Source organism: Heliangelus exortis, chromosome 1, assembly GCF_036169615.1.
Source record: "Heliangelus exortis chromosome 1, bHelExo1.hap1, whole genome shotgun sequence".
In the NCBI taxonomy this organism is placed as follows: Eukaryota; Metazoa; Chordata; class Aves; order Apodiformes; family Trochilidae; genus Heliangelus; species Heliangelus exortis.
Genome location: NC_092422.1, coordinates 161115760 through 161129194, shown reverse-complemented (window position 1 = coordinate 161129194; position 13435 = coordinate 161115760). Strand labels below are relative to the sequence as shown.

Here is a 13435-nt window from a genome sequence, read left to right as displayed (position 1 = left end):
CTGGAATGTTATTTCCCTGAAATGGCATTTGATTTGTTTGCAGCGTTCAGGTGACACAACTCTGATCTCAAAGGGGATGGAACCTTTTCAATATCAGGTAAAAGTGCAAAGATAATCACTAACTGCTTTGCAGGAAGGCTGTGTTTCTTTACTAAACTCTGGTCCTTTCTCAACTTCTTTTAATATTGTGAAAGGGAGTAAGAACTGTGGAGAAGGCTTTTATTTTTTATCCTTTAAGAGGGACCAACAGAGGTCCCCAGGGCTGCAAGCTTTTTTATTTTTTTTTTTTTTAGAGCTGCATATATTTTTATATATTTCATACTTTTTATGTGAAAGAAATGACAGCATTAATAACACTTGGTTTTCTCACCTAACCCCAAAGTTTATCAGATTCTCAAGAACATTTAAAATGTAATTCTTGCTTGTATTTCATTGCTGTTATTATGTCAAAAATAAATAAGTGTAACTGCCCTCTAAACATTATCATTGTATTTTTCTTTCAGTATACAAATACTGAATTCCTTTTATCCAGATACAGTATATATCAGTTTCCACAGGCTCCTGGGGAAGATAACTGTTTCTTCATGCTTCAACTTAAGGTGTGCTGTTTAAGATACACTGGCATCTCTCATGTGGTGTTCCTATTCTGTGGACCTTCTTGGGGATCCTACTAGAAAAGTTATAGAGATTTGGCTGAGAAACTCTATTCTTCTATTTGTATTTAATACCAATTTTCTGGGAAATCAGGTTGTCCACATGAGATGAACTGACTCATAATCAAGACTATCACAGGACCCAATGGATACTTTCAACTTGATTCCTGCCTCCTGAACATGCAGTTCTGATACTGTACCAGCTTAAGTTTGTACAAGCTAAGGAGATGTTAATCAGTTTCAAAAACCATGAATTAATTCAGTGCAGATTTCTTCCTGAATTTGGGTGGCAAGATGGTGCTGGGGCTAAAAACTGAAACAGAATTTGAGGCCTATCTGAAATGTAAGAAATCAAAGTAAACCAGGGTATAAGCACTTATTCTTAGAAGCATAAGCTAACCTCTAAATGTTCCTAAACATACACAAATCTGAGAACAGGAAAATGAAGGCTGTGCCTGTAACAGGGAGAAGTTAACCTTTGATCCAACTAGTTAAACAGTATAGAAGCACTGGCAGTCACAACAGTGGCCTTGTAGTTTCCTATCTCAACAAGCATTTTAATAAGAACATACGTAATTAAACACAGAAGCCACCGTGGGAGACTTGCTTGGTTTTGAGAGTTTTTCAAGTCAAAAATCCTTGATTTCTAAAACCTTTAACACGACGACTTTTAATTTTGAATGCCACTACCTATGACCTGCCTCCTCGTGATACAAGTAGCAAAGGTGAAGCTGATGTAGATATGGGCTACCTGCAACTCCCTGAGCATGAGCACATACTGTTGATCCCATGGCAGTGTTCTGTGTCCCAGTTGAGACACTGGTGGTCCTGATCACTTATGTAATGCATACATTCATGACAGCCTCAGGCAATCTGGTGTTTTGGATCTAGGAACATTCATGGATCTTGTTGAGGATTATAACTCTTCTTATGTCACTTATTTTAGTTTGAGGTAAGGCTTTGCTTTGGTTTTTAGCTAGGGACTAGCTAAAACTCCCTCAGTTCTTCTGAGGGAACAAAGCATAGGCAGATTGTAGCCCGGACCATAGATTAAGGCAATCAAATAGTGGCATCCTGTCTTACTAGTATAGTGGATTGGACTCCCATCTTCTGTAGGTCATCCCTTTAGCTTACTGATGATTAGCATCACTATGGAACCTGCAGCAACAGTCACTTCGGGGCTGGTGATAACACTGTAAAATCTCTTAGGGTATGGCTGGTAAAGCAAGCTTTCTTCACTGCCTCTTTTAAGTATAACTGTTTGTACTTGATATTCACTTAGAACTGTGAATTATATGGGAAAAATAATGAAAATGCTGAATATATATTCAGTAAATACTGAATTACGTACATTTCAGATGAAAATCTAAGTAACAAGGAAAGCAGAAAGTTGTTCGTTTTAACTGGAGAAGTGCATGAGTTTATTAGGACTAAAAGCAACTTTTTCTTTTTTTTTTTTTTATATCCAGCTAAAATTATTGATATAAATAGGCTGTAATAAGCTAAACTAGATACAACGTAAATGGGAATTAAAGGCAGAATGTCAGAGACAGAAAGCTGGAGATACGAAGATAATATTCTTCAAATATATTAAATGCAAGAAGGCTACACATTGCTTTCTTTGGTGTATTGATTCTTATACTTGATCTTGCATTGACTGAACTGAACGCAAACACTTTAATATAGAAACAGTATTTTACAGTTGAAGGCATGTCCTCAAATAGACAGGTTCTGCACAAAAGCAGGACTGCATGTAAACTTGATTTAAAACCACAGAGTTCTAAACCAGAACAAAGTCCCTGGTACATATTTTGACTTTATCTACAGTGGCTAAATATCTCAGTGTTTTCTAGAAGTGTGCAAAATGGTGCATGCAATACCACATCAGCTATCAGATTAAGAGCAGCAGGAAAGTGCCACTTCATTGCCTATGCCTGGTCATGGTTATTTTGTACAGAGCATGTACCAACATTTAATAAAAATCTGCGTGTAAAGTCACTGTTCTACTTTGGGAGGCATAGTAAAAAAAAAGGGGTCATTTCAGATGGCTTACTGGGGCACTTGTTCAGAAGAGAGGTGACCTTCGTGAAACAGATTCCTCAGCTTGATATCTTGTAATGTGGGGGAAATCATCACAGTGGCTTCTGAAAACTTTGCTTAACTCAAGTGGATTTTCTAATGCTGTCAAGGAATCTTAACACTATGCTGAGACCGGGTTAATGCAATATTTATCTAAAAAACAGTAGACTTGCACGATCAAATAGATAAATTGTTTTTCTAAGTGATAATTACACTACGGTGATCAATACCATCAAGATACCAAGAGGATATTCAAATGGAAAACTCCCCTCAACTACATTGTGCTTTGCACTTAGCACCCTGCTTTTCAGGAACTCAAAGCTCATAGTATGCTAACACTCGTGAATTTAGCCTCACAACATCCAGTGAGGTAGGTGAGTTTACCCCCATTTCACAGATGGGAAAACTGAGGCAGAATTCTGAAGTGACTTGCCCAAGATCCTGCAACTTCTCAGTGGCAAAACCAGGAATATATTTTCAGAAGTCTAGATCCTAGACCTCTGTCCAATTGAAGTCCCTCCCTACTACCACAAAGCAAGCAATACATGCAACTTTTTTTCCTCCTGCTGCTGCTGTAGTCCCGGTGACACAGAGGAAGTGAATGATTTTTCCTGATTTAATTCCCACTTTCTTTGGCAAAAAGCACCTGGTTGTGTAAAAGTGCTGTATTATGCTCTTCGCAAGAGGCGTTTCTTCTGAGGCACGATAGAAAAAAGATGTTTTCCCCACAGCAGGGAGACTGTACAGGTCCAAACAAAGTAGAGTGTCTTATTTCTTGCAGAAGACCTGCTGCTTGGCATTCTTCACACGCTGTTCCTCCTTCAGGTTCTTCTGCCGTGCATGTTTGCTGGAGATGAATTCCACATGCTCCGAGGGGAACCAGCCTCTCTCCCGGTCTGAAAGCTTTACTCCTTCCATCCACCCTGCAGTGTGGTAAAAGGCACAACATAAGGCAAAACAGTAAAACGTTTTTTCATTCTTCCCAAGAAGCCCCCTCAAACAAGGTCCTAAGGTCAAAGAAAAATAAGCCCTTCTCAGCTTCCAAATCAAGTGGTCTTAACGAAGACTCAATCCAACAATCAGGAATGAGAAGGTCCTTCTGAAGTCTGATTGTATAGATAAAGCTTTACATTCCTAGAGACCCATAACTTAAGATTGTCATTGTTCATTCTGCTCACCATCATTGCTGTTCTGCATAACCATGATGATGTCTGCTTTCTCCAAAGCCAGCTCATCATTTTCCCGAGCCTTGTAAGTCTTTATGCATTGAACCTGTGGTGCATCTACAGGGGAGGAAAGATCATAATGCCACATTAGAAAGCAACAGCAAATCTGTGTGTGTCAGCCCCAGGGATGTAGGGACTTCTCAAGCACTAAAGAACAGAAAACTGGAAGGGACAGTACAGGCCTCCTACCTAGTACGATGAGTAGAAATAGGTAAAATAACTGGCAAAACCTGACACTGAGGGAAAGCCTATGAATGTCATCTCTTTATAAAAAGGCAAGTATTCTGCCTTGGGAGTAATTTCTGGGATGTTCCACCTTACAAGGACTCCATCTCCTCTGAGCCAGACCACCCCAGGTGCTGTAGTAGCAGAGCAGTCTCACCAGGGCATTCCAGGAGGTCCAGTTCTCCTCGCGGAGGAGCCAAAGCAGAGATCCACCTCAGCTTCTCACTGCTGGAAAACATCACCAGGTAGGTGTCAGGATTAAGTGTGAGGGACAGAAGTCTGATGACAGGAATGAGGGTGCATGTGTATGGGTTTGCTCACAGGAAGAGTCAGGGAGAGGGCACTTAGGGGAAGCAGAGAAAGTGGAAGTGGAGAAAGGGGATGGGGAAAAGGCAAAACCTCCCCTTTTTGGAGGCTGATGGTATGACAATGTAGTAGTATTGTGTATGAGCAGCTATGATGATAGAGGAGCAAGGTGTTTGATTAGGGTCTTGTTATGGCTAGAGAATTTTTTCAGGTCCTCTATTCAGCAGCCGCATTTGATATTTCAGCAGTTGAGTAGCTGAGGACAACCATCAGGCTCCTAGGAGGTGTCTGAGTATGGTAATGGGATATACTAAGGGTAACTTTGAGCTCTTACTGTGTCTCTGTACGAAACAAAAACTCCACTCTCTTTCCCTGGTTATTCTGAAGTAGAAAGAGACGGAAAACATTTTTGTTTGTTCCATGCAGTTTCATCTCACACTTCTCCCCACGCACATCTGAGAAAGCAGCATGATCAAACACAACGAAACGTCCACCCCTGCAGGTAATGAAGAGGAACAAAACAAGTTGTGAGGTTAAAGGTGATGAAAGTTCTGATATCATGAAAACAAAAAGCTTTTAACGAGTCTTCATCTGCTTCATGCACCTTAAGCTTTGTCCTTTCTAGAAGTACCTAAGGGCTAGAGGAAAGAGAGGGTACTTGCTGAAAAAGGTAGAAATACTGAGCTCTGTCCTCTCAGGATTTTATTTGATAGCTTGCAGCTTAAAACCAAAACCATATACCCCCTTCCCAAAACAACAAAACACTCCAACAAAATCAACCAACCAACAAATCTCCTAGCTACTTGACAAACCAGTGATTTGCACATTCACTGATTTTCATATTGTCCTTTAGGAAGAAATTATTTACCAGGTGTTTCACATTATAGAAATGGAAAGACAGAAGTGTTGCACTAGGGATGAAAAGACACCTCGTTATGTTATCATATGTTGTCATTAAGAGTTGAGAATATCAGATTCCACATACTTGCAGGATACTCACATAATGTACGATTAGGAGAGTGACTTGACAAATGCTGCCACTTGCTGGCAGGCAGAGGGAAAGGACTCTTTCACCAAAGCACAGACCCAGAAAGAGACAGGTATTTTAGAAGCAATTTAGGCAGCAATAATTGTGTTGATGCACTCACTCCTTTGGCCGAGACAGGAGCAGACAGTCATTGAAAAGATGTAGGTAGATGGGACGGGTGGTGACTTTCCATTTTGGACTCAGGGTGCTGAAGTCCAGTGCTGTCAACTCACCACATTTCACAAGTCGTCTTGACTGTGAGATGAGTGGGAATATCTGCAAGACAGAAGTGAACATTTATGTCAAGTGTGTATGAGGAAATAGGTGTCCATAGGTTTTCATTTAATTTTTTGCCTTTCTCTAGAGGAAATGTGCTTTTATCTCTCCATATGGATAGAAATCATGACAGGCACCTTCAGCTGAACGCTGACATGAACATTTGGGCAAGAGAAGAAATGATGAAGAGCTGACCTGTATATGATATTCTAGTTTAACAGTTCTGTGTATTTGGGAGAGGAAAACAAAAATTAGGTGCAAGTGTCTTTTTAAGTAAAGAGAGAAAATATATTACACTACAGCAAGATCCAGGGAATGGATGAACTCACCTTGCACTCAAATTCAATCTTCTGGCTGAGGTAGATCAGCTCTTCAGTGCTCTTCATGCGCTGGACATTTTCGTTGCAATCCTTGATGAGCTGAAGAGGAAAACAGACAATCAGTGAGCTGGTAGCAGAACTGCCTGGTGAGATTAGTAGTACTCCCTGGAGCCCCTCAAGAGTCAATATAAAGTACAATTCCTTAGGCACCTTCCTGCAAAAAAAGCATTTTTCCTGGTAAATACACCAAACTTTTCCACACCTACAATGACCATCCTTTTCTCTAGGTGAAGTCTCTGCAGTAATTTTTTTTTTTTTTAACTTTAGGGGTTTTTTTAACTTTAGGGTAAAGTTTTTTAACTTTAGAGACATTCTTCTCAGGTGACAGAGGCTCGATTGCTGAGCCTCATTTGGAAGCAGTTCTTATTATATACTTCACTGTAAACACAAGAGGCTGATTAGATAAACTTCAGCCCAAAATCTCCACAACCCAGAGCCTGTTGCCAGTAACTGTGAGGCCAGGACACAATGAAACACAAGGTACTTCAGCCTGGAAAAGCCGCCTATGCAGCTGCCCCAGATGACACAGGGCACCTGTGAAACAGTGTCACAGAGGTAACAGGGCTTGGACACAGCTAAAGTCTAAGGATTTCAGTGAATGACATCTTGTCCACCCACCTCAGACTGCAGTGTTTTGGGAGCTGTGCAGCAGGCAGCTGAAATCCTAAGAGTTTTAAAGAGGTATGCATCATGTTGATCTGGTCTTTAAGCAGATGACATCTGCTCTGTGTAGTAATTATTCTAAGATAGAGACACTCCAAGAAGGTCAAATGATTACTACACAGAGCAGGAGCTAGCTAGAAACATGTCTAGCTTATGCTGCTGTACCAATTCCAGCTAACAAGTCCTCCCAGAAAGCTTTAAAATCTTGTCTCTGTAATAAACAGGACAGAAGAAGGGCTGCAACAGAGTTACATCTTGGCAATATTTTAACCAATATTTTCTTGTGGGGTCTGGAGTAGTAATTGATCACCAATTAGTGAGACAGAGGTAAGGAACACAAAGGGGGGATGATGGAAGACTGGCAAGAGAGTCTTGGAAAAAAAGTGTTTGATATCATTGGTGCAGGTTCATTTGCATCCCAGCTGACTTCTGCTACAGTGCTTTCTGCTCACAGCTCCCACAGCACATGCAGAAGAGTCACATTAATACACTAATTTGGCACTGGTGAAGATAAATGGCAAGAGTGAGGATCAATAAAAAGGACAGAGCCACTTAGGTGCCCTGCAGCTGTGGGATGCAGAAAGGCTGTGAGGAAGCACAGAAAATCCTAAGTTGGAAAGAACCCATGAGGATCAGTGAGTCCAGTTCCTGACTCCACACAGGGCAACTTAAGAGCTAAACCATACATCTAAGAGTGCTGTCCAAACACTTCTAGACACTGTCAAACTTGGAGGCTGTGACCACCTTTCCAGAAAGCTAGTTCCAGTGCCTGACCACTCTCTCAGTGGAAAACTTTTTCCCAATATCCAATCTGAACGTGCCCTGATGCATCTTTAAACCATTCCCTCGTACCCTATCACTGGACACCAGAGAGCAGAGCACCACCTTCTACACTTCTTCTCATGAGAAAGCTCTAGAGAGCAGGTCACTCTTCAGTCTCCTCGAAAATAAAACAAACCTAGTATCCTTAGCCACTCCTCATAAATAATGTCTTTAGTGTCTTCATCACATTTTTGCCATCCTTTGGGCACATTCTCATATTTTTACATTGTTATACTCCTTATTTCAGCTCATTAACTATACTGTGCTTAATGCACCCCAGGATACAGTCAATGCTTTTGGCTGCCAGGACTCATTGTTGACTCATATTGAACTTACCATCAATCAAAAAACCCAAATCACTTTCTGCAGGGCTGTATGATGAACCTTACCTTTTCAAGTGCATCATATGCCTGTGTTGCTTGCACTTCCTCCTCAGACCCTGGCCGAGTTCTCTTCAGGATATTCTGCATGACAGAAGATGTTTTTCACAATGCAGACAGGGAAAGCTGGATATATGTATCTTAGAGGGGTAGAAGAAACAAGAAGACACCAAGATGCCAGCCTCAAGGGAGAGTAAAGCAGTGGTAGGTGATGAGATGTTAAGATAACAAGGCCAGACATTAGAGATATCAGCAGAATGTCACCGATAAGCTGGACTGAATGGGACATCCCTGAAAATCTAATCCAATTAACCATCACGTACAAGCAAGCACATCCAGCCTTACATACTGAATTATTCTTTGCCTGATATTCTTTTTGTCCAGTAAAAAAAAGACTCAAATGATTAAAAAAAAAAAAATCATAAAGAGAGCAAAATTACTTCTTCAGGGACCTGCTGTTTCCCTGTCTGGAATGCTCCTATTGGTGATCATTTCAGGCAAAAAGTAGAGGAAAATCCACAGCAGGCATTTGCACAATGACAAACAGGTTTGTTTTGCAAAGTCCTATTCACAATCTACACAACATGCTTTAAAGCATCTTGCTAAACTTGTCACAGCTGCAACACAAATGGCTTAATGCAGTCCTTCCACCAGTGCTTAGAGCTCTCTCACATTTATGACTTTCAGATTTGAAGGATGAGCTTGTGAGAAACTGTAGGAAAAGAGAGGATCAACACACTCACCTGTAGGAGGAGTTTGAGTCGAGTGATGCGCTGGAAAGGGAGAATGAGGAAGGACTTAAGTGAGAGGCGCTGGCATACTGGATCACTTTCCAGTCTCTCCAGGACTTGCTGGAACCCTGCATTTCCACTTCTGTGGGAGGGGTAAAGACAAAAGACATCCAGGCATCAGAGCAAATAAATAGTCTTCTTAGTATCAGATTTCAGGGAGTGTTAGGAGTATTCCCAACAGTCAGGTTTTGTCCCTGGGGCAAGAGATGTCAACTGTGCCTCTCTACTGAGGGTTTCTAACAACTACAGAAGAACAGGAGTGCAACTACTATTGTATCTTACCTCTTTCTGCCACAGCCCACTGGAATAAAAGCCAGAAGTAATATTTTATTCCTCATTATCAATAGGGCACCTTTCAACAGAGACAGTGGTGGTTTGCAATTCTTTCCTCATGCTGTATTGGTTCAGCTCCAGGGGCTGGAAACAGCTGCCTCCCTTTCTTGCTGCTCCTGAGAGTAGCTGCCTCTCCCTTCTAATGTCTCTCTCACCCTCTCAGACACAGCCACTGACATCCAGTCTTCCACACTTGGCAGCAGCAGAAGATAAAAAGCTAATGGTAGGAGAGTAGTACCAGCCACCAGAATAGCCAATCCCATATTCTTGAAGAGATTTCCTTGCAACCCCAGTACCCACTGCCCTAGACAATATCCTGGAGGTCCTTACTGTGTGGAACTGAGCCCTCCCTGAGCAGAATGAATTATGAGAACAACTCTCTCCCAGTCAGCAGTAACCAGAGACAGTGTCTGAATACCAAGCTGATAACAGTGTCTTCTCCTAGAATCAGTGTAACCTAACTGGAAATGTGTTCTTATGAAGTGAAGCAGTGCAGATTGGCAGGGATACCTTTCTCAAGGTGTAACTAAGCAATGCTTGGTTGTGCCACCGGGTACAGAAAAGAAGGGAAAGAGATATTCCAATTCACCACCCAGAGCAGAAGAGACCAAGTACGTTTTTTGGCTCCAGGACTTTTAATCCATTTAAAAGACTCCTAGATAGCCAGTTGAAGTTTACTGACAGCTTAGCAGTCTGAAAACCACAGACTGAGACCCACTATCCAGGACAGTCATTTTTGCTTTCTTCAGCAGAGAGCGGACAGAGAAGAGAACCTGCAATAGGACTGTATATTATTATTTCCTTTTCCACTGCTATGGCAGAGGAGCCTGCAGTAGCTCTGTCCTGCTCTTCCAAACACCATTGAACTGAAGAAGGTTCCTGCCTGTTTTTCTGGGGACGTAGTGTGAGCACTGGTCAAAAGCCTGTACCTGCTGCATTCCCCATTGTTTGCAAGAAAGTAGGGGGGAAGAAGAGTGCCACCAATGAAAAAAAACTTACAGTAACCGCTGGAAGGTTTGCTCCTGATATGTCTGGTTTGTCACATAAGGTAGATACACCCTGCGGAACTCCGGGGCATGTTTCAGAGCCACATCACACACGTGGAAGGTGAACATGTCCTCCTCAAATTTCTCCTCCAAGTCAAAGAGGAAACTGCAGTACACGATTGCAGTGCCATAACAGGAAAGGGAAACACAAGTGTCATTTAATAAAGCAGGACACATCATCAGTTCTCTAAAATCTTGACAATCCACATGCTTTACTTCTAGAGAGAGCACAATGCCCATACAATGACAATTTAGGGCTGGATATCAGCAAGGGAGAAACAGATGCAGAAGACTCCTACTTGAGAGGGCATAGTTCTGATGTCATGGTCAGGAAACAACTGGAAATCAAGACATCACCGGGATAACCCTACTAGTACAAAATGAAAAAAGTAGCAGCAAACGTTACTAGCTAAGAGATAGATGTAGCCAAGCCTTGCAGGAGAAAAGCAGAACAGAATCCTACAACATTCAGGATTCTTTGCATGTGGGGTCATGTCTACATTTTATGACATTTTATGGCTCAGTTGATTTCACATTAGGTTCTGTCAAGTGATGGCTGCTGTAACTTACTCCTTTCCTCCACCTCTGTTTGTTGTTTTTTTTTGGAGGGAGAGGAGGGGCGAGGGCTTGTGGATCAGCTTCTTTGGTCTTATATCTGTCAGGAACTGCATTTGATTTGGGCTGAGCTCTAGTTAGTCAAGGTTATTTGTAGTTGAGTAACATTTTGAACATTTTGATCTCCCGTGATGAGTTCTGTGCACAACTGCGCTGTACTCTTTGGGACTTAACACCAAGATTCCCACTGCACTGTCACCTAAAGAGACGAATTCTCTTTTTCGGGCACCATTACCAAGTGCTACGTGTGTCTGTCTGCCTTGAGGGGCAACAGAACAGAGGGAGATGTCACTGAGGGAAACGATGGGCTGTGCCTGTGCTTCGTGGAGGGTGGCAGCAAAGGGCCTTATCTCACCTGGCGCTGACATCGCGCACATCGTGAAGGCGGGAGAAAAGCCACTGGCGCTCTTGGTTGGTGAGCATTGCCTGGAGCTCTGCTGATCGCTGGAAGTGATCGACTGCCACATTTAAACTCCGCAGGTATGAAGCCTCAGACATTATCAGCTCAAACTTGGCCTGGAGATATGAAAGAGAGAAGCACAGCATCAGTAGGCTAAGCAAGCCTGTGAGGAGTCTTACGGAGAGGAACCAGGGGCGAAGCAAGAAAACCTCCAGTACACAAAGTAAGTAGCACTTAATTACATGATATCTAGTCTTTCATTCTTTAGAAGACAGACTTGTGGTATGACTTAAAAATAAAAGTAGCTACCTGCTCTCGTTTTATATTTTATTCCACTTTCACTAGGTTCTCTGTTTTACATGCTCTAATAAATTTCCAGCATCCACATCACCCACTTTTTTCTCCTTCATCATGTTTCCCAATCTGTTGTTTCCTCCTCTTACTCTGGATCCTTCCGTCCACTTTTCAGTTCCTCTCATTTTCCTTATCCATTTTCTCTATGTAGTATTTTGCTGAACATGTGCATTTCCCATTTCCCCTCAGCCCTGCAGCTAACACAAGTCAGTTTGGTAAACTACACTCTACTACAGCAACTACAATTCACTGTGGCCATATTAGCATCTCTTATAAGCTTATCTGTGGGAGGATGATGGACATTTTCTACTTTAATGTTCTCTTTTGCAATGACCATGCTCAAAATTCCTTATTTTATCTTGTTCCAATCCATGTATGTTTTCATTAACTTACTGACATGTTCCAGAGCCTGTCCTTCAGTGCTCCTTTTCTCTACAATTCTGTACCTCACCACTGTGCTACTTCACAAGCACTGGTACCCCATCCTCATACTGCTTTCATGGACAGATGTGACCTCTGCATTCAATCACCTGCATTCCCACATCAGATGTTTTTTTCTTTTCACTTTAACCACCCTTCTAGGGAGTCTTTCTTGACTAGAGACCACCCATCTACTTTGTTACATCTGTCCATTACCTCTTGCAGCTTCTGCTCATCACGGGACATATTGAGGAGTATTCTGCTGCCCCGTATCATGGGGATGTCCTGCCAGAGGGATGCATTAGATGAGATTGACAGACGTTGCAAGTATGAGTCCTGGGGAGACAGCACTTTCCTCCGGAGCCTTGGGGAGCTTGGGAAACTCGACTCGATATCCTCTGCGAAAGAATCCACTCTCTTCTGGCTTTGAATGGCCTTGTTCAGAACCACATCACTGTACTCCTGATACAGCAATCTTGCTGTGAAGAGAGAAACATACATTTATATTTTCTACAGCCCTTCGCTTCCATCTGGAGAAAATTCTGTTACTGTCTTAGATTAGGGTAACTGAATACATTAGACCACATGTACTTGCTATAAGCAAAGCTCACCAGCTGCCTGCTGAGTGTACCACAGGACTCTGGTTTCCCTGTTTCCACTGAACACCCCTCTCTAATGTCCCCTCCTTGCTACCAGGTGGCTGAAGCCCCTCTCCTTTGTGCTCACTGCAAGGGTGAGAGATGATCTAAGAGAAGAGGGATCTGCCACAGCACTTTAGGCAGAAAGTACTTACAGGAGTTGATCAGTTTGGAGTGTCGGCGCCTGAAGTTCTCCACTGCATCTGCAGGTTTCTTCTCTCTGTCAGAGAGTAAGGATTTGGAAACAAAGAGCAAATGAAAAGCACAGTGCCAGAGATGGCTTACCCAAATCTTAGTAGCAGATGTGGCACTGCAAAGACCTCTTGTTTCAACAACTCAATCTCCACATTCTTTACTTAATGAAGAACAAAGCTTGGCTTGATGGAAACATTGTCCTAAAGTCCTGCTGTTAAAATGGGGTTCTCCCCCAGAGGGCATAGACAGTAACACAGGCAGAAGTAATTTTATTACAGTTTTCTGCTCCTTATCTTTGGTGCCTCTAGGAACAACAGCAAGCAACAGGTGTATGTGCTAACACTGGAGGGGGGGCAAATTCTAAGGGGCCTGTGAGAGACTTACCGCAGTGTAACTGTTTCTGAGCTGATAGGTGGTTCCCTGTGTGCCTTGTGGGCTTCATCCTCTGAAGGAACATAAGGGATTTCTGCATGTGAGAATTAAAAAGTAAACACGTAAGTCACACTTCAAAATTGAAATACAATTCTAATGATACATAGATACACTTATCTATACCCCCCCTAAGTGGTGTGGTGGTCTTGGGCTGGAGTACAGGTTCCATCCTGA

At 42.3% G+C, this 13435-nt stretch overlaps 1 protein-coding gene and 1 long non-coding RNA gene across 2 annotated transcripts in view; both read right to left on the bottom strand.

The window, feature by feature from the left end:
* The window catches only part of LOC139791316 (uncharacterized), a 61635-nt gene that overhangs the window by 41634 nt on the left and 6566 nt on the right, over window positions 1-13435 (bottom strand). The window lies entirely within an intron of this gene.
* ARHGEF5 (Rho guanine nucleotide exchange factor 5) overlaps window positions 2044-13435 on the bottom strand; it is a 36034-nt gene continuing 24642 nt past the window's right edge. Inside the window, exons 3-15 of the mRNA XM_071733389.1 lie at window positions 13214-13295; window positions 12790-12854; window positions 12213-12475; window positions 11178-11338; window positions 10161-10313; window positions 8781-8910; window positions 8047-8121; window positions 6122-6211; window positions 5638-5792; window positions 4824-4985; window positions 4341-4411; window positions 3911-4015; window positions 2044-3655 (exon numbers count right to left, since the gene is read on the bottom strand). Of these exons, the coding sequence (XP_071589490.1) occupies window positions 3501-3655; window positions 3911-4015; window positions 4341-4411; window positions 4824-4985; window positions 5638-5792; window positions 6122-6211; window positions 8047-8121; window positions 8781-8910; window positions 10161-10313; window positions 11178-11338; window positions 12213-12475; window positions 12790-12854; window positions 13214-13295 (1667 nt within the window). The 3' untranslated portion in view covers window positions 2044-3500. The remainder of the gene's footprint in view (window positions 3656-3910; window positions 4016-4340; window positions 4412-4823; window positions 4986-5637; window positions 5793-6121; window positions 6212-8046; window positions 8122-8780; window positions 8911-10160; window positions 10314-11177; window positions 11339-12212; window positions 12476-12789; window positions 12855-13213; window positions 13296-13435) is intronic.